General features: G+C 46.1%; 3 protein-coding genes across 3 annotated transcripts in view; 1 reads left to right on the top strand and 2 right to left on the bottom strand.

Moving 5' to 3' along the window:
- Nucleotides 1–1,019: 1,019 nt before the first annotated feature.
- On the bottom strand, nucleotides 1,020–2,882 carry ACTL7B (actin like 7B). Its single transcript, XM_077769838.1, has one exon. The coding sequence runs from the start codon at nucleotides 2,365–2,367 to the stop codon at nucleotides 1,114–1,116; it is 1,254 nt and encodes a 417-aa protein (XP_077625964.1). The 5' UTR covers nucleotides 2,368–2,882; the 3' UTR covers nucleotides 1,020–1,113.
- A 4,715-nt stretch (nucleotides 2,883–7,597) lies between these two features.
- On the top strand, nucleotides 7,598–9,102 carry ACTL7A (actin like 7A). Its single transcript, XM_077769784.1, has one exon. The coding sequence runs from the start codon at nucleotides 7,666–7,668 to the stop codon at nucleotides 8,980–8,982; it is 1,317 nt and encodes a 438-aa protein (XP_077625910.1). The 5' UTR covers nucleotides 7,598–7,665; the 3' UTR covers nucleotides 8,983–9,102.
- Nucleotides 9,103–13,256: 4,154 nt separating this feature from the next.
- ELP1 (elongator acetyltransferase complex subunit 1) overlaps nucleotides 13,257–18,857 on the bottom strand; it is a 59,429-nt gene continuing 53,828 nt past the window's right edge. The window contains exons 36-37 of the mRNA XM_077769839.1: nucleotides 18,304–18,379; nucleotides 13,257–14,816 (exon numbers count right to left, since the gene is read on the bottom strand). Of these exons, the coding sequence (XP_077625965.1) occupies nucleotides 14,749–14,816; nucleotides 18,304–18,379 (144 nt within the window). The 3' untranslated portion in view covers nucleotides 13,257–14,748. The remainder of the gene's footprint in view (nucleotides 14,817–18,303; nucleotides 18,380–18,857) is intronic.

Genomic DNA, 18,857 nt, shown 5'->3' on the forward strand with positions numbered 1-18,857 from the left:
CCGTCCCCTTTGGCTAATTCATATGTTGGAAACGTGATGTCCAAGGTAAGGGTATGAGGCAGGGGCCTCTGGGAAGTGACTAGGTCAGAGGGCAGCCACCATGAATGGGATTAGTGCCTTTATAGAAGGCCGCAGAGATTTCCCTAATCCCTTCCACCATGTGAGAACACAGCAAGATGTGGGCGGTCTGCAACCCCGAAGAGGGCTTTCTCCAGACACAGCCATGCTGGTTAGAGCTTCCAGAAAAAAACTTCTGTTGTTTACAAGCCATCTGGTCTGTGGTATGTATACCCTAAGGTAACCATGTTTGCCCTTCTGGAAACAACGATAAGTTAGAAGACTTGGGCTCAACCACGGACACAGACACCTCCCTCCTGGTCCTATTTCCCCATGTCTACAGCAGGGAGAGAAGCCCATGATTTCTAAAGGGCTTTCTGTTTTTTCTGGATTCAGTGGCTTTGCTCTGTGAGTGCAAAAATAGCTGCAGTTTTGGCTGGGGTTGGTAGGGGGATGGCCCCTGATAGGTAGAAATGGCCCCTCACAATCAGAAGATGCACACCCATGGGCTACACCCCTGAAAAGGGCAGGCTGTGAGGGGAGGTTAGAGAGAGAGCCTGGGGAGATCAAGCCAGGATGAAGCTGTGCGGAGCAGTGGGAAGATGTGTGACCATCAGGGCCAGAAGGACACCTGGCTAAGCCTCCCACCCCCACTTGAGTACGGGTCCCAAGCTAGTCCCTTAACATGAGCCTTTGTTTGCCTCTTGGCCCACGGGCAAACAAGCAATACGTCTGGTGAGCTGAGTTTTGAGGAGCTGGGGGAATACACCGGGCTCGGAGATGATGTCACCTTCGTGATGGGAGTTCAGGGGGCTGGGTCAATGAGGCACAGCCCCCTGCTCCACTGCCCACCTACTACTCTTGACTCAGCAGAGCAGAAGGTGCTGAGATTTCTAAGCCCAAATCCCCACCACCACGTGCCATCAGACGAGAGCAAAAAATCCAGACCAGACAAAAACCAGTGCACGTTAAAGTTTTATGTGAAATTCTGTAAATGTGTAGAGAGTGGCCGGAGGCCACCTGCCCACCAGGCCTCGTCGAGCAGGGTGCCGCCACTCAGCACTTGCTGTAGATGGCCACACTGCCCCGCTCCTCAAACTCTTCCTTGCTGACCCACAGCTGCTGGAAGGCCTGTAGGGAGGCCAAGATGGAACCGCCGGTCCACACGGAGGTCTTCCTCTCAGGAGCGGCGGCCACTACAGGGCTGTCCCCAGGGCAGAGGAGGCTCAGCTCCCTCTGGAAGCGCCCGGGGAAGCCATCCAGCATGGTGCAGCCACCACACAGCAGCACGCTGGCAGCCATCTCCTCCTTGAAGCCCGCCTCCTGGCAGCGGTCCAGGCAGGCGGCGGTGAGCGCAGGGAGGCCGGGCTGGTTGCTGCCCACCAGGGTGGGCTTGAAGAGCATCTCGGCGCACTGGAAGCGCTCCTGGCCAATGGTGATGAGCTGGCCGTCAGGAAGCTCGTAGTCCACACGCACCTCCTCCAGGCCCAGGCCGAGCTCCTGCTCAGGCAGGAGTGCCGAGTAGCAGCACTTCTTCTTGATGTGCTCGATGATGTGCAGGTGGTCGTCCGTGAACTTGTGGCCAGCCTCGTTGAGAAGCTGCAGCAGGTAGTTGGTGAGGTCGCTCCCAGCGTAGTCGGCGCGTCCCGTCAGGCCTGGCAGCACGTCGCCCTCCGAGATGGGCACCACGTGCGAGACGCCGTGCCCGCTCTCCACCACCAGGCCCGAGGTCTTGCCGTAGGAGTAGATGGACAGCAACGACTGGGACGTCACATGCATGGCTGGGATGCCGAAGGTCTCGAACATGAGCTCCGCATACTTCTCCCGGTTGCTGCTGGGGCTGAGCGGGGGGTCAGAGACCAGCACGGCGTGCTCCTCGGGGAGGATCTTCATGGCTGTGTGGAAGATGTACTCCCAGATGCTCTGTACGCAGTCCCAGTCCACCACGATGCCGTATTTTAGCGGATTCATCAGCTTCAGGGGCGCCTCCGTGTTGAGCAGCTCGTGGCCCACATAGGTCTCCTTACGGGTGTCGCCAGCATCGGCGGCTTCGGAGTAGCGCTTGCCCACAGTGGAGGAGATGAAGTAGGTGGGCCTCGGCTCCCCTGCATAGCCGCACTTACAGTACTGGGAGCCCAGGTCAATGATGAGTGCCTTGATTTTGCGCACCTTCTTGGGCTTCATCTTCAGCTGAGAGGCTGACCCGGTCTCCCGGATGCCAGCATCAGGACCCGGCAGTGTTCCTGCCTCTCCGGGGTCCCCCTGAGCCGTGCCCATGGGCATGGGGCTAGGGCTGCTCCTTGTCGCCATCTTCCTTCTTCGCTCACCTTTCTCACATCCACATCCTAGAGCTCCATGGGGAGAAATAAGGGGGTCCGCCTCCAGCAGTGCCTTGGCAACCCCTCAGGATTGTGATGTCACTGAGGGCTGGTCCATTCTGGCAGCCCCGGAGGGGTGGGCCTTGGCAGGCCCTTGATCGGTCAGTCACCCCTACTGCTGTCCACCTAACTCAGCTTGGGTCCAAGACAGAGCAGGCCGTCACGGCCAGCAGTTTTAGAAATCCAAGCACACTGGGGTCTTAGGCTTTTGTGCTCTCCCCTTACAACTCTGCTCTTGATGCCCTGTCCATCGACTGAACACCTTTTCCTCCTCTGCTTCCTGGCTTGGAGGGTGATAAATACTTGGGCCCCTACAGTAAGCCAGTGTTGTACCCAGGTACCTCACGTACGTTACTACAAAGAATCCTGAGGTAGGGCAAAGCTGAGGAAATGAAGGCTCAGAATTTAAATGATTTGTCTGAGAGCAAACAGCTCTTGAAATGTGTGTACATTCTCTCAAGTTCACCCAACTCCAATTCACCATGTTTAAAGAGTGTAAGGGCCCCAACAGTACTTTGGTCCCTTCATTCAACATTTATCGGGGTTTGTGGCAGGCCCAGCCCAGCGCAGCCTGCCAGCAACAGACAACTGAACCCTGGCTACAGCAGTGTCCAGTCTAGGTGGGAAGAAGACAGGATGGACACAGAAGGGTGGCAGTTTACTGGGCGAACAAAGGTGCAAGAAGAAGGAGTGGTTACCAGAGGGAGGGAGTAGCAGGTTCTGCAGAGAAGTGATGCTAAGTCGACTGCTACCGGGTATGTGGGTATTTGTCCAGTAGCCAGGAGGAGGGAAGGGCTCCCTACGCAGAGAGCACAGCCTGAGCAAAGGCATGGGGTGGGGTGGGAAGGGCACAATGGGAGCTTGTAATAGTTAAGTGTTTGGAAAAACAGATGGGGCAGAGAGGCCATGGAACCAACTAGGTTGGGCCTCAAATATTCGGAGTCAGAGCTTGGGTTAAATGGAGGACAGTATGCTAAGCTAAATAAGTCAGTCAGAGAAGACAAATAACACGTGATTTCACTCGTATGTGGAATTTGAGAAACAAAACAGATGAACATAGGGGAAGGGAAAGAAAACTAAGATGAAAACAGAGAGCGAGGCAAACCATAATAGACTTATAAACGCAAAGAACAAACTAAGGGTTGCTGGAGGGGAGGTGGGTGGGGGGATGGGCTAAATGGGTGATGGACATTAAGGAGGGCACATGCTGGGATGAGTTCTACTCCTAAAACCAATACTACACTGTAAGTTGATTAACTTGAATTTAAATAAATAAATTTTAAAAAATAAATGGAGGACCAATGGGGAACCAATGAAGACCTAAAGTAGGGGGTGGTCAGATTCAGACCTGAAACACCACTGAAGACATTCTTGCAAGGCTTGAAAGTGATCTAAGCCAGGTTGTGAAAGTGTGGAAGAGAAGGAGGAACAGGTTCTAAAGAAGTTTAGAAAGTAGATTCTCATCTACTTGGTTTGTTCTCCAACTATCCTTGATTCAACCCCAGCTCTTACTCTAGCATTTGAGGCCTTCTCTCCTTACTCCTGTGACATTTCTAACCTCAAACACTGCATTTATGTCAGATGATTAGACTAGATTGGGGAGTGAGGGAGAGGGATGAATCCCGTACCTCCATCAAAGCAAACAATCCACAGTGTCTGCCATCCACAACAAATTCATTAGCTTTCCATAGGGCCCTCCATCCCAAACTCTCTTCCCTCAAAAAATCAAAGACAAACTCCTCCAGATGATTCCTAAGAAACACTGTACTCTGGCTTTTTTAAACAAATTTTTAAATGTTTATTTATTTTGAGGGGAAGAGAGACAGCGAGCAAGCAGGGGCGGGGCAGAGTGAGAGGGAGACAAAGGATCGGAAGCAGATTCCAGGATCTGAGCTGTCGGCACAGAGGCCAAGGAGGGGCTCACACTCACGAACCGTGAGATCATGACCTGAGCCTAAGACAGACACTTAACCAACTGAGCCACCCAGGTGCCCCCAGCATTTTCTTTACTAGATTCTTCCTTCCCTCCCATACCTGTTAAAATCACAGGGGCCTGGTTCACTTTTCTTTTAAAAATTAAGGACGTGTGGAGTCCCACAAACCAGAGCAACCATACCAGCTCAGGGAGAAATGTGTTTCTCGGTCTCATCTTCCCAGTTTCCTTTTTCCACTACAGGAGGGCCTCAGGGTTCTTTCAAGAAGGGTCACCTCATGGTTTTCTAGCCTTGGGCCAGAGGTGGAAAAGTAGGTGTGATCCCATGTGAAAATGTGGCCCAAGATAGTTTGGGCAATATAGGGTGCCTCTAACCTTGAGGGACCTCACCAGAGGCCCCAGGGAGCCCACAAGTCCCTTAGATGGCTAGTGGCATGTATGGGGGCTTGCGCATGCCAGGCCCGGAAAGCTTTGGGTGCAGTGTGCCAACAGTCTCCATCTTCTCCCATCACTAATACCATTACCTGTGCCCTGACCTCAAGAGAAGGAACACAAGGGGAGCGGTACATAGAAGCTAAGGGAAAAGGATTCCACTTACGAAAGAGCATTCGAGCATCAAAACCCTGAGAGGCGAAGTAAAAGTATGAAAAATGTCCAGCGACCTTAGCCTCAAGGATCTGGGGTGGACCCTGCGAGTCCCAGTGCCTTGGGCTTTACAGATAGGATGGGACAATTGGCTTTAAGCCAGCACAGCACCTCTCCCACCCCCAATGAGAGGAGGAGCTAAGAAAGGACAAGCATGGGCTGTGGGGGAGGGGCATGTGAAACAGCCTGTCAGACTATAGTGTCTCAGTGAAGTAGGAAGCAAAGGTCAGGTGACAGGGTGAATAATGGCCCCCAAAAGACATCCACATCTTAATCCCTGGAATCTGTGAATGTTAGCTTTCATGGCAAAAGGGACTTTGCAGATATAAGTTAAGGAGTTTGAGATAAAGAGATTACCCTGCACTACCTGGCTGGGTGTAAAGCAATCACAAGGGTTTTCATAAGAGGCAGAAAAAGGAGTCAGGTCAAGAGCAGTCAGAGAGGTCTTTGAAGATGAAGGGGCCACAAGCCAAGGAATGCAGGTGGCCTCTAGGCAGGGAAAAGATTATTGCTTACAGCTTTGGGAAGGAATGCCATACTGATAGCATGATTTTAGCTGAGACTGACTGTAGACTTCTGACCTCCAGAACTACAGACAATAAATTTGTGTTTTAGCCACTAAATTTGTGGTAATTTGTTACAGCAGCCATAGAAACTATGAGCACATGCTCTTAGACGAATCCAGGGCAATGAAAATGTGCTAAGCAGGGGTGACTGGGTGGCTCAGTCGGTTGAGCCTCCAACTTCAGCTCAGGTCATGATCTTGCAGTCCGTGAGTTTGAGCCCCACGTCAGGCCCCTGTACTGAAAGCTCAGAGCCTGGAGCCTGCTTCGAATCCTGTGTCTCCCTCTCTGCCCCTCTTCCACTCATGCTCTATTTCTCCAAAAAATGAATAAATCTTAAAAACATTTTTAAGAATATGCTAAGCAGCTGCAGATCTGTCAGAAATCAAGAGGAGGGTTGAGAAGGAAAAAACAGGTCATTCTAAATTAAATATGCCTTTAGTTATCACACAAACGTTCTTTAGCAATGATGTCAAACAATCCAAGTTGGCAATGCAAACCCGTGCTGAATAGCAGAGGCACATAAACAACTTTTCAGGCAGCCACGTGTACAGAAAAGCACCTTCCTGTCGCAAATTCAACACCATCTCATCCTCTAACCACCGAACCAAAACACTGAGACTTTGTCTTTGAGAGAACACCTTGACTGCCCCCGTCTGACAGCCACAAGACCGGACTTGGTCCTTTCCTTCTCTCACATCCCTCAAGGAGCCAAGAGCATCCCCAGCAACCTCCTTAAAGGAGAAGGCCCACCGTTGCAGTAGCTGCTCTTTTACAAAAAGTGTGGGACTACAGAACAAAAAGCTGGATCCGGGATGCTTTCACAGTGGCCGGTGTCAGCACCGACGTGCCCAGCTTCAGAGATGACATGTGAGATGGTGGCCATGCAGCTTCAGAGACACACTGTGGGTCTCATCAAGGTGTGTCCACACCACACCTCTGGGAAGAAGTCATGGTCGGGAGAGCCTGGCCACCACTGGCTGTATATCCACAGGGAGCTCCGCACCTAAGAGCCTCGGTGTTATCAGTGCAATTCTGCACGGTCCAGTCTCACTGCCAACCTGCATGAAGGAGTATGTGCACAGATATGTGCCTAAAAACAATTCTTCTGCAAGCTGTCTTGAGAAACAAGGGACACAGAAGTGCTCAGTCACCACAGCAGCGATTAGTCCCGCTAAATAAATCAGGCAGTGTCAAAACTCCCTACTGCTTTCTGCTCTCAGGCAGAGTCAGAACCGAAGTCCTAGCAATGGCCCGGGGGGATGGATGTGGGCTGCTCACCTTTCCAACCAACCCCCTCTCCCACCGCATAGCTTCCTTGCTCTCCCCACTCGGCCACATGGGTCTGGAGATCCTCTAACTCAGGGGCCAGCAAATTTTTTCTATAAGGGCCCGATACTGTGGCAATGAGTCCATTCTGCGGTTGCAGCACAAAAGCAGCCATAGACAAGATGTAAATGAGCATGTGTTTATTTACAAAAACAGGCAGGTCCTAGTCTGCTGGCCCCTCGTCTCATCAGTCACAGCCGTGGCTTCATCCTCTGCACCTGCTGTTCCCCATGTACAGGACGTACACACGGCACTGTCCCTCACCTCCTCGGGTCTTCGTTCAAGTTTCACCTCTCAGGGACCCCTGCGCGGGCACGTTAACGCAGCCACCCTCCCCAATCTCTTTCTCTGCTTTTTCTCTTTCTGCCCTTAACATTTTTTGACATCTATTTGTTCTGGCTATTGTCTCTCTCTCCCCAACCCCCACTGACTAGAACGTAAACTCTCCAAGGGCAGAGATTGTCCTTTTCCTCCATGGCTGTGTTTCATTCCCAGCTGCCTTGCCATTGCACGTGATCAATAAAAAACTGGTTGGCTAAATCAGGCGTACTGCAAAATCTAGAAAAACCTAAGTCACCTCTGAAATACTACCCCAAGTCCAGCCTAACATGAGACACAGGTTCCCCATATCTAGAAAACCCCAGGTTACCAGATTATGTCACAATCAGTGATGTCATCGCTAGGAAATTCTCAAGTTGCCATCTGATATAAGCCTTTCAGGCCTTGAAGCCTGTGGGATCGAGGAACTTTCTGAGAGCAAATGGCTCTTGATAGCATGTGGGCTCCACAAGCAGCAGTCATCGGGGACGGGCCTGCCAAGAGAGCAGGTGAACAGGGGTCCCCACACATCCTCCAGACTGCCTCCTTAAAGGACGGCCCGGCGAAGCGGGCAGTGTGGGTGCGCTGTAACTGTTCAGAGCCAGAAAAACCTACTAAATCCACAATGGCTAAGGACAAGCCCAAGGCAGAGGTGACCAAAGCAGTGGTCGTGGACCTTGGCACTGGCTACTGCAAATGTGGCTTTGCCGGGCTGCCAAAGCCCACCCATAACATCTCAACAACAGTGGGCAAGCCCTACATGGAGACAGCCAAAACTGGGGACAATCGCAAGGAGACATTCGTGGGGCGGGAGCTCATCAATCCACAGGTTCGTCTCAAGCTAGTTAATCCTCTGCGGCATGGCATCATCGTGGACTGGGATTCCGTGCAAGACATCTGGGAATATCTCTTCCATCAAGAGATGAAGATTGCCCCAGAGGAGTATGCGGTCTTGGTCTCAGACCCACCCCTGAGCCCACACACCAACAGAGAGAAGTACGCTGAAATGCTGTTTGAAACCTTCTGCACTCCTGCAATGCACATCGCCTACCAATCACGCCTGTCCATGTACTCCTATGGGAGGACCTCAGGCCTCGTGGTGGAGGTTGGCCACGGCGTGTCCTACGTGGTCCCCATCTATGAGGGTTATCCTCTGCCCAGCATCACTGGGCGGCTGGACTATGCGGGCTCTGACCTGACGGCCTACTTGATGGGCCTGCTGAATAACTCAGGGAAACACTTCACTAAGGACCAGACAGGCATTGTGGAGGACATTAAGAAGAAATGCTGCTTTGTGGCCCTGGACCCCATCGAAGAGAAGAAAATCCCTGCCACTGAGCATACAATCCAGTACATACTCCCTGATGGGAAGGAGATCCAGCTCTGCCAGGAAAGGTTCCTCTGCTCAGAGATGTTCTTTAAGCCTTCCCTGATCAAGTCCATGCAGCTGGGGCTTCACACCCAGACAGTGTCTTGCCTCAACAAGTGTGACATTGCCCTCAAACGGGATCTCATGGGGAACATCCTGCTCTGCGGGGGGAGCACCATGCTCAGCGGCTTCCCCAACCGGCTGCAGAAGGAGCTGAGCAGCATGTGTCCCAATGACAGCCCCCAGGTAAACGTGCTGCCCGAGAGAGACACTGCAGTATGGACGGGTGGCTCCATCCTGGCATCGCTTCAGGGCTTCCAACCACTGTGGGTCCACCGCTTTGAGTACGAGGAACATGGACCTTTCTTCCTCTACAGACGGTGCTTCTGAACTCTGATGAAGCACGGCTGCCATGCATCCCCTCGGTCAGGTGGGCGCCCACCCTACACACAGGGAGCTAAGCGCGCATGTTTGCTCCTGTAGTATTAAACAATCCTCGTGTTCCCTCCACAGTGTTTCTCTATTTCCTGACTTAAGAACGACTTCACAATACGCAGCATGTGCCTTTTGTCACACAAAAGTGGGAGAGGTGGTGACATAACAAAGACATGTATTACCTGCGGCCTGCTTGAACAGTCCCAGGAAACAACTAGCACTTGTTTATTCTGTCCCCTTGTGTATTCCCTTTTAGGAACTATCACATTGTTGTATCTGCTCAGAAGGGGGGTGTGATGAAGACAGAGGAGAGAGTAAAGGCTGTTAGGGCATGTAAGAACAGTTCTTCCGATAGACACCAAAAGGAAGTAAGCTCTAATGGCTCCGCCTCCTGCAGAGCAGCAGAGTACATGCCATGCTTCATGGAGGCTTGTAAAGGGCTGGGGAGGATGTCTGATCCCTGAACTAACTGTACTTTTAATTCAGACTGTCAGTTATGTCTCAATACCAGCTCGTATCAAGCCATCATGGTGGCTGGTTGCTAAAACCCAGCAGATTATAAGCAAGGTAGATGTATGCATCTAAAGGGAACAACTATTCAGCTGCTTGTCTCCTACCAGACTGGGTTCCCCATCAACCTGTAGGATATGCAGTTAGAATCTGGGATGGGCACAGGATAGAGGTGGCCAGTTCTGGGGCTGATGGTGTGAGTTTGTAGGAACCTTTCCTACGCTGGTCATTCTAACACAACTAAGGCGCCAGAAGGAAAACAAAGTCCCTCAAGACCAGAGCAACCCTTCCAGGGCCCAGCCATGTTCTGTGGTGGTCTTGCGGGGCCAGTTTGCAAATGGAACACAGAGTTTTTAGGAGAATCTCCAATACATATCTCTGCCCTGTCAAAACCTCACCATCTCAACACTGGCAGGGAGCAGCATCAAATAGTGGCAAGAAATGAGCTTTGAACTGTATTTTAAAACTGTATTTCACTATCACCTAACTCTAATCTGAGTCTACTTGCCTATAAAATTGAATTCAAACACCTACTTCACACAGCTGATGTACAAAACAGAGATATTCAAATACTAGAATTTGGCCCCTGGGAGGTGATCACAAGAGCTAGCCAGAATTACCCTGTAGACTTCTACCTCTTATACAGGAGCCCCAAAGTCTTAACCATGATTCTTAGTCATAATGTACACCCAAAAGCACACATTCAAGCATTCACAGGAGAGGTACGGCATCTCTACAATCCCCAGGGAAAAGCCCTACAGAGCCATCTTCATAGTATTTGCCTTGAAAGATCTAAATGCCCAACCCCAGATCCAGGCACAGCTGACTGGCACCTGCAAACTGGAGTTGAGAAGTAAAGACAACAGAGAAGGGCATGTGGAGTTCCTACAATTGAGCAAGGATGACTAAACCTTATCCTGAAGTATCAGAGGATCACCTGGAAGTAGGGTACATTGACTTGAGAGAGAGGTTTAAGGTCTTAATAACCTCAGTTTCTGCCCAAACCATTCTCAACATTCCATGAACACTCACTATTGGGCAGACTGAAATTTAATTCCTAACCTTTGGCTCTCTTTGGCAGGGGTGGTAAAACCTATGGGCCTCTCCTAGGAATAATATTTTTTGTTTGTTTTTTGAGTGATAGAGCATCTGTGTGCAAGTGGGGAAAGGACAGAGGGAGACGAGCGCAGGGGGAGAGAGAGAGATGGAGAGAGACAGAAAGAGATAATCTTACGCAGACTCCATGTGACATCATGACAGGAGCCAAAATCAAGAATTAGATGTCCAACCAACTGAGCCATCCAGGCACCCCAGAATATTTTAAAATGTATAAAATAAAATGGGATTACAGGGGCGCCTGGGTGGCTTAGTCGGTTAAGCGTCCGACTTTCGCTTAGGTCATGATCTCGCGGTTCGTGGGTTCGAGCCCCACGTCGGGCTCTGTGCTGACTGCCAGCTCAGGGCCCAGAGCCTGTTTCAGTCTGTGACTCCCTCTCTCTCTGACCCTCCCCTGCTCACGCCGTCTCTCCCTCTCTCTCCTAGAAATAAATAAAACATTTAAAAAAATAAAATAAAATAAAATGGGATTACAGAGAAAACCAATCTAAATCCCTTAAGTATCTATGATCCCCAAGTCAAGGATCCCCAAAAAGTCCTGATGAAGAGAAGGCATGGAGGTAGCTCTGGATGGAATCTTCAGGTCATGGTAGGCCTCAATGTTCTGCTGCACTTTAAAATGAAAACATAGAAGGGGCGCCTGGATGGCTCAGTCAGTCCAACTCTTGATTTCGGCTCAGGTTTTGATCTCATGGTTTCTGAGATTGAGCCCTGTGTCAGGCTCCACAGTGACAGCACAGAAACTGCTTGGGATTCTCTCTCTTCCCCTACCCATCTCATCTCAAAATAAATAAATAAACTTAAAAAAATTAATAAACAAAGTGAAAAAACACGAAAAAGGAAAAATACCAATATAAATCTGAACAACTACGTACCTTTTCAGAACAGTTTTATGAATTCTCACTTAATCCTTATGCAATTGCCCTTGTAGGAAAGAAAGCCATCCATACACACACACACACACACACACACACACACACACAAAATATAGAGAAATATGAATGGTTTTGGTAAGTATGTGAAAGTCATCTTAGCCTAGTAGTTGTCAACTGGGGGCAATTTTGATCCCCAGGGGATACTTGGCAATATCTAAAAATATTTTTGGTTATCAGAACGGGAGTGGGGGGTGTATACAGTGTTGGTATCTAGTGGGTAGAGGCCAGGGATATAGCTAAACAACCTATAAGGCACAGGATAGCTCACTCCAACAAAGAATGACATGACCCAAATGTCAACATTGTGTTAAGGTACACAATAGTGTTAATGGGTACACAAGGCTAGAGGAAAGCAAGATTCAGTGAGATTAAATGTCTCTGGGGTGGGAGAGAAGGAAAATGAGTGATGGGCATCGAGGAAGGCACTTGTTGGGATGAGCACCGGGTGTTGTATATAAGCGATGAACTACGGGAATCTACTCCAAAAACCAAGAGCACACTTTACACACTGTGTGTTAGCCAATTTGACAATTAAATTAAATTTTTTAAAAAAAATGTCTTTGTCCAAGGATACTAAGATGGGTGGACCCATGGCCTTATTCTTTCCTGTGTATCAGAAGAACATCTGTTGGTCTCAAAATCTGGGAGACTTTAGAGCCAGTAAGATTAATGGTGGAGTAGACATGAGGCAAAGGCAAGGGCTTAGGGAGCACAGAAAACACAGAAATCAAGACAGGTCTTCAGTGTCCCCAGATGTCACCATATTAGCTTTGACTTGTCTACAGCACTGGAGATCAATGCCTACCTGGCTTACGATGTCCAGGCTCCTCACCTCAGTCACTAATAAATACACCAGACAAGGAGGACAGCCAGACACTCGCAAGGGCTTGTCCAGGTGGTGCTTCTAGTGAAACACAAAGTTTATAGGTTGGCACAGGAGGCAGAAAAACCAGCTGATTTTGCTCCCCAAACTTGCAGTCACCTTAAATTACTAAGAATCATCAGTTTTACTTATTTAAAAAAAAAAAAAAAAACCTTCATTTACGGCTATGAATAAAAGGCGAGCGTGTGTGTGTGTGTATATATGAAGACATGTAAGGAAAATGATTTCATTTTGAAATACATGACAGTCCTAAGAAATGACACCAAGCCACACGCATAAAGATGTAATGAAAACGTTACCTCCTGCCTCAGTTTTTTAAAGTGTAAATTTAAAATGGACTTTGACTGTAGGAGCCAGTCCTCCACAAGTTGCCTCTCGATGTCTGGAGCATCCGAGTAAAACTTAATCAATGGAACCAACAAAATAATGAGGTTTTTAGCTTATTGCAGCATGAACTTGGACAGAGTCCAGATTTGGGGGAAGAGTTACATATTCTTTTCTAGGACGTCGACAGAAACTTTCCTCCAAATTAAGTGCTCGTCATTTCTAAGAGTTGCTCCCCTTTCCATACACTGCACTTTCCCCGTGAATTCTTCCCGCATTCCGCCTTCAATTCAGAAGGTCTGCTCCAGCCTGCTGCTTCTCCAAATGAACAAACTCCCATCTTGCTCCCAGGAAGGAGACAGCAATTGATAGTAACTTATATTCACCGAAATTCTTTCTTGCTGCTTCAAGACATTATCTTAAGGAAACTGAACACCCACAAAAAGTCACACCATTATCAATAGATACATTCACTTCTATTTCCAATCCATCAGGCATGAGTGCCCTCACTATTAGCCACAACAGCAAGAGCACTACAGTATAGTAAGATGCCATGAAAGTTATTATTATGTTCATTTACCCAGAACAAAGAGTAGTCACAAAGCACTTTCTGCCTTTCAGTGTAGGGCATTTAATTATAGCAAATCGGCTGTGGGTAGAAGTCAAAAAGTACATTTCTATAAGGCGGGAAATATTTTTTTTTAATGTTACTTTGTGAAAAATTTCAGACACACAGGAAAGCTTAATTACACATGCAAACACACCTAGATCCATTAGTCAACACTCTGCTACTCAGGGACCATCTTTCATTACAATTCTGGGCATATCCACACTCTGAGGACCGGAGGCAGCATTTTCAGTTCATGTATAGTCACGAAAGTCTTGTTCTGGCACTAAAAGCATGGAAGAAAATTTGAACCTTACCCAAGAATCAGCTACAAAACTGTTGTCTAAATGCACTGAGCTTTTTCTACACTTACCCAAAGGAGAAAACATCCTCATTTTTTCCAAAGAAAATAACTAAAAGACAGAGAGAGGTCAGTGAAGCACCATAAAGAAAAAGAAATGAAATGGCCTAGACACTAACAAAAACCTTTTAGTTAAAAGCAGCAATTGTTTGGAGAAAAAGGGATAACTTACAACTGTGCACACTGCTCACCATACCAAATGTGCATGATACTGTTTCAGAAACTCTAATCTGTTGCAGCTTTAACACTGCTAACTCTCTAGCAGAAAACTCACAAGCAGTAAAAAGAGTCCCTGTGGACACTGTAGTGAGAGGAGCTCAATGCAGTTGTAACTGGAAGCACATGACCTGGTCAGATATTACAAAATAACAGCTGTCAGCATGGGAAAGCTTAGAATTTCAGGGGCTATATTTAGCTTTATATTCTGCTTCAGTTCAAGGAAGAAGTCATTTAAGTGATTAAGTTTCACCACCTGTTGGTAGCACTAACAGCCCCGCTGTAAATATATAATGCTCTCCTTCAGGAACATAACACAATTTAAAAACATTATTTTCTTTTCCTTACACTTTTGAGGGAGAAGCCATGAAGCATTATTCCCCAATTAACTGAGGCACAAATCAATTATGTGACTTGTCTAAGATCCCAAAATGAATCAGACTTGTAGCTGGGTATGAAAAGCCAATCTTTTGATTACCATAAATACCAAAAATATGCTCTCAAACAGCACTAAACAAAAGAACAGTAATTTATACAAAATGATGCTACATTGGTTAAAGCTTAAAGTTTTGCTAATGATTAAAACTATACACAAAATGACATAAAACGGAACTGCTTGGTGTGCGCTTCGGTCTGCTATGTAGAGCAGCTCTCTGCAATGCTAAGGTAGATTATCGTCTTACTCTTCCCAGCTCCCAACATCCAGGCCGCAAGGAGTGAGGAGCGGAAGGAGAGCAGTCTCTGCCAGAGTCCTCCTAACTGGGGTCAGTCACTCTAGAAGGCTCAGTTTCCACTGGGTTCTTTTGTTGATCTTTGGGGGTATCAAAAGCTCAGCATCTGAAAGAAAGGAAAGGGAAAACTGTGACAGACACACTCCCTTGTTGCTTGGAGCAGAGGCAGGAACTCCCGCCTAAATGTACACGACTGGGCTTTGTAGCTACGAGACAGGCATCAGACCAGAGCTAATGTCTGTCAGCCTTGCAGCCTCCAGTCAGAACAAACAAAGCCTGGAGGCCCTGCCCTAGGAAGAGGAATTTCCATTTCGGGCATGTGGAAGGATAGAAGAAAAAATGTCCACTGAGTGATTCAAGGTAGAAGAATGTTCTAGATTCAAATGGGAGAGGCTAGTGGTAGTGGTTACAAGGCTGAAGATGATCATTAAATTTCATCACACTGCATACCTAAGATCTGTACACTGCACTATCTACAAAATTTAGCTCAATTTTAAGAGTAAAAAAAAAAAAGTGGTGGGATGTTATTTGGTAAATAAAGTTAAAGAAAAGAAAAAATTCTACAAACACACTGATCAATAAAAATGTCCCTACTTTTTAGAAAAAAGGAAACGGGGGAGAGGAATATGGTTGGGATAAAATTGTTACTGTTAACTATCTAAACTTCCTAACTTCCTTCCTTCCTTTCTCCCTCCCTCCCTCCATCCCTCCCTTATTTTATTTTTTAAGCAATCTTTCCATTCAACGTGGGGGTTGAACCCACAACCCTTAGATCAAGAGTCACATGCTCTACCCAGGCCCTCTTTCAATCAGATTTGTGGTAGCAAGAGATTATCTAGCTACCACAGAGATAGCAGAGATGTGAGAAAATATGTATATATAGAGGTGTTCTCCGTATTCATAATAAACTGCCAACAAAAGTACATCTGTAGATGTGAGTCTTACACTAAAAAGCATTTTCAAGAATATTTAACATGAAGAGCGCCTGGGTGGCTCAGTCAGTTAAGTATCCGACTCTTACTTTTGCTCATGGTTCCTAAGCTCAAGCCCCGCGTCAGCACAGAGCCTGCCTGAGATTCTCTTGCTGCCCCTCCCTCCACTACTGCCCCCCCGCAAATAAATCAACTTAAAAAAAAATTTAACATGAGAGAAATGCTCAAAATAAAATATTTTTTAAAACATGATTGTCATTATATACATGTACTAGAAATGATCAGATTTTAATATTCTTTGACATACTCTTCTGTACAATCCAGATTTTTCACTACTATTCATATCAGTTTAAAACTTTCATGTACAATTAGTGCTTTCTACTCCCCTAAACAGAAAGCTACATAGACAAAAATACCACAGAGGGTTTTCCTTATTTTAGAATACTGATACTGGAAATTCATTATCAGCAAGGCCTATCATTTCATGTGAGACAGCTGATTAAACCTTAAATGAGACAATCTTTTTAAAAACATATGAAAATATTCTCTTTTATTAAAGAATTAGACACAATCACATATACTTAACTAAGAATACCAAGTATTGCCTTTTTGGCGAGAAAGCATAAATTGTTCTGACAAAGTGTATTACAAGAAGACATGGCACGTCTTTCACCTTTCCACGTTTGAATTTCACAGCTACAAGAGTTATTTTTACAAAAATACTTTGAGAGTTTTATTAGTTTTTCCAAGACTTTCGTAATCTTTTGATTGTCAAATCGTTCCCATTTGAAACACTTTGTTATCAATTGTAACTAACAAACCCAACTCAGCTATGATGATTCAAGCATTTCTCTGATAACTTTATTTAAAAAAATTTTTTTTAATTTTTTATTTATTTCTGAGAGAGAGAGAGACAGTGTGCAAGGTAGGGTCAGAGAAAGAGGGAGACACAGAATCTGAAACAGGCTCCAGGCTCTGAGCTGGCTGTCAGCACAGAGCCCGACGCAGGGCCTGAACTCACGAACTGTGAGATCATGACCTGAGCTGAAGTCTGACGCTTAATGGACTGAGCCACCCAGGTGTCCCTCTGATAACACTTTAATTCATTTTACAAAGTTATACATTTTCACAAGACTTGTAGCTGATCTGCATGATAATGCATTGTAAACATGAAAGAGAAAATGCCCATCAAGTCATAGATCCCACCAGTAGGAAGTGGGAGTGTGCTTAAAACTCCGCTTAGCGTGGGAAGGGTAGTTGAGGAATATTTGCATGGAACTAATTTTGTCACTAGTAGTTCATATGCCTATTTTTAGATTATGAGATCCTCTCTTTTTCTACACTATCTTGTAATACCCAATAAGGACATTGATAATACTTATGTACTCAGATAACGAGCCTCAGAATATTAACGTCTTTAAGGCTGAGCTGGAAGATGAAAATGCTCTTCGATAAAGCCACCAAAATACTCTCAAGAAAGCCGTTGACTAGACTTGGCTGGAAGGTCAGCATCTGGCCAAGAATGAGGAAAGTGGGGCAGAAATCACAACTGGACTGGACAAAGTACAAACTGGACAATTACTAAGCTGCCTCAGGTCTAAGATGAATTTTTAGCATCTCAGAAATTAGTATATGCTTTGGAATGAAACAAAAGCAGCCTGTCAGCCTTCAAGGAGAAGGGGAGCTAGGAATACAGTATTTACTGTCCAGATATATGAGCTAAGCTGGCAGTTAACTTATTTCTGGTAGCAACACAGCTGTTAAAATTAAACTTAATGTGACATCCCAAAGGCTACTTCAAATGTCATCAGAATGCGAGTACAGAACAGCATTTAAATGGAAAAAATTCAGAATGTTGCCTGAGGACAGCATTTAAATGGAAAAAATTCAGAATGCTGCCTGTCATCTGCCGGAAAATACAAATAACAATAGCAAAAGCTATCAATTATTTCAGAATAGATCACTAACATTTGAAAGCTAAGAGGTTGTTGGTATGCTTGACTGATCCACCTGAAGGGTAAATACTTAGGTACCAAACTGATGTGTCAAAAATTTCTACCCAGATTAAAAACGAAAGGCTTTAGGGCTTTTAACTTTTAGGGCTTTGCAATCTAATCAGGAATCATCTCTCCTGCCAATAAAACAAAACAAAATAAAACAAAAAAAACATTTTAGGTAAACTTAAAAAGAAAATGCAACTAAAATGTTAGCATTCTTTGGATTTGCTTTCAAATTTTATTGTCAATCCTGAAGATGATTAAAAAGATTCTGTTCTTAAGCAAGGATTATGAAAATGTCCCCAAGATGCAATACCTAACTGTCAACAGCCAAAAATGATAATTCAGAAGAATCTTTAAAATATATGGACTATGTAGACTCAGACTTCAACTGTGATATGCCTGTATGACAAGTGTATGCCATGGTATAGACAAGTTGCTATCAAGATAATTTTTTAAAAAAATTATACGTTTAATATCATGTTAGATTCCCTACCCCTCAGGTTCCTACCCCTCAGTAAACCAATTTTACTAAAGATATAGTCATAAAATTCAAAGAAAATTGTAGTCAATACCCCATATCTCTCTTTATACTGCTGATCTTCTTAACACAGAAAGATATTCCTCTGCTTAGCTGTGATAATTTGGAGAAAAAAATACTAACCAAGAACGGGAACTGCAGTCTTCTGTTCTTGGTAAGCGGCCATGATGCTATTTGCAGTAGCATTGGGACCCAGAACCTAAGGAGAAAGTAGAACCTCAAAGATTATTTTATACTTCCCGTGACCGCAAACACCAGAGGCCACATCTCCCAGCAGTAAGGAGCTGGTCATTTTCACAGTATCAAGCACAGTAATTCTCTTTTCCTTTGTGATTTTACTTTGCCAGGTTTCCCAGTCTGAACTCAGACCTCCACGTCTCCTTTCTTCCAGAAAACATGGTAGTGAGGAGGGGGAAACCAAGAAAGAAAATCTCAACGATATATTGCTGGTCCTTTTGAAATAAGCAAACCATATCCTGTGGGGAGGAGCAGGGTACAAGAGGCACAGAATACATAGAACATCAAATTGCTTTCAAGTATTTGTGGGGATTTTATATGAAAACAAACGTGCATATCATGGATGCACATGTGCAGAGTTTGCACACGTGTTCAAGGTAACACAAGAGACATCACAGGAATTTCACACCTGTAGGAGCCTCAGTGGGCACATGCCAGGC

The sequence above is a fragment of the Crocuta crocuta genome, unplaced genomic scaffold (genome assembly GCF_008692635.1).
Source record: "Crocuta crocuta isolate KB4526 unplaced genomic scaffold, BGI_CrCroc_1.0 scaffold95, whole genome shotgun sequence".
Lineage (NCBI taxonomy): Eukaryota > Metazoa > Chordata > Mammalia > Carnivora > Hyaenidae > Crocuta > Crocuta crocuta.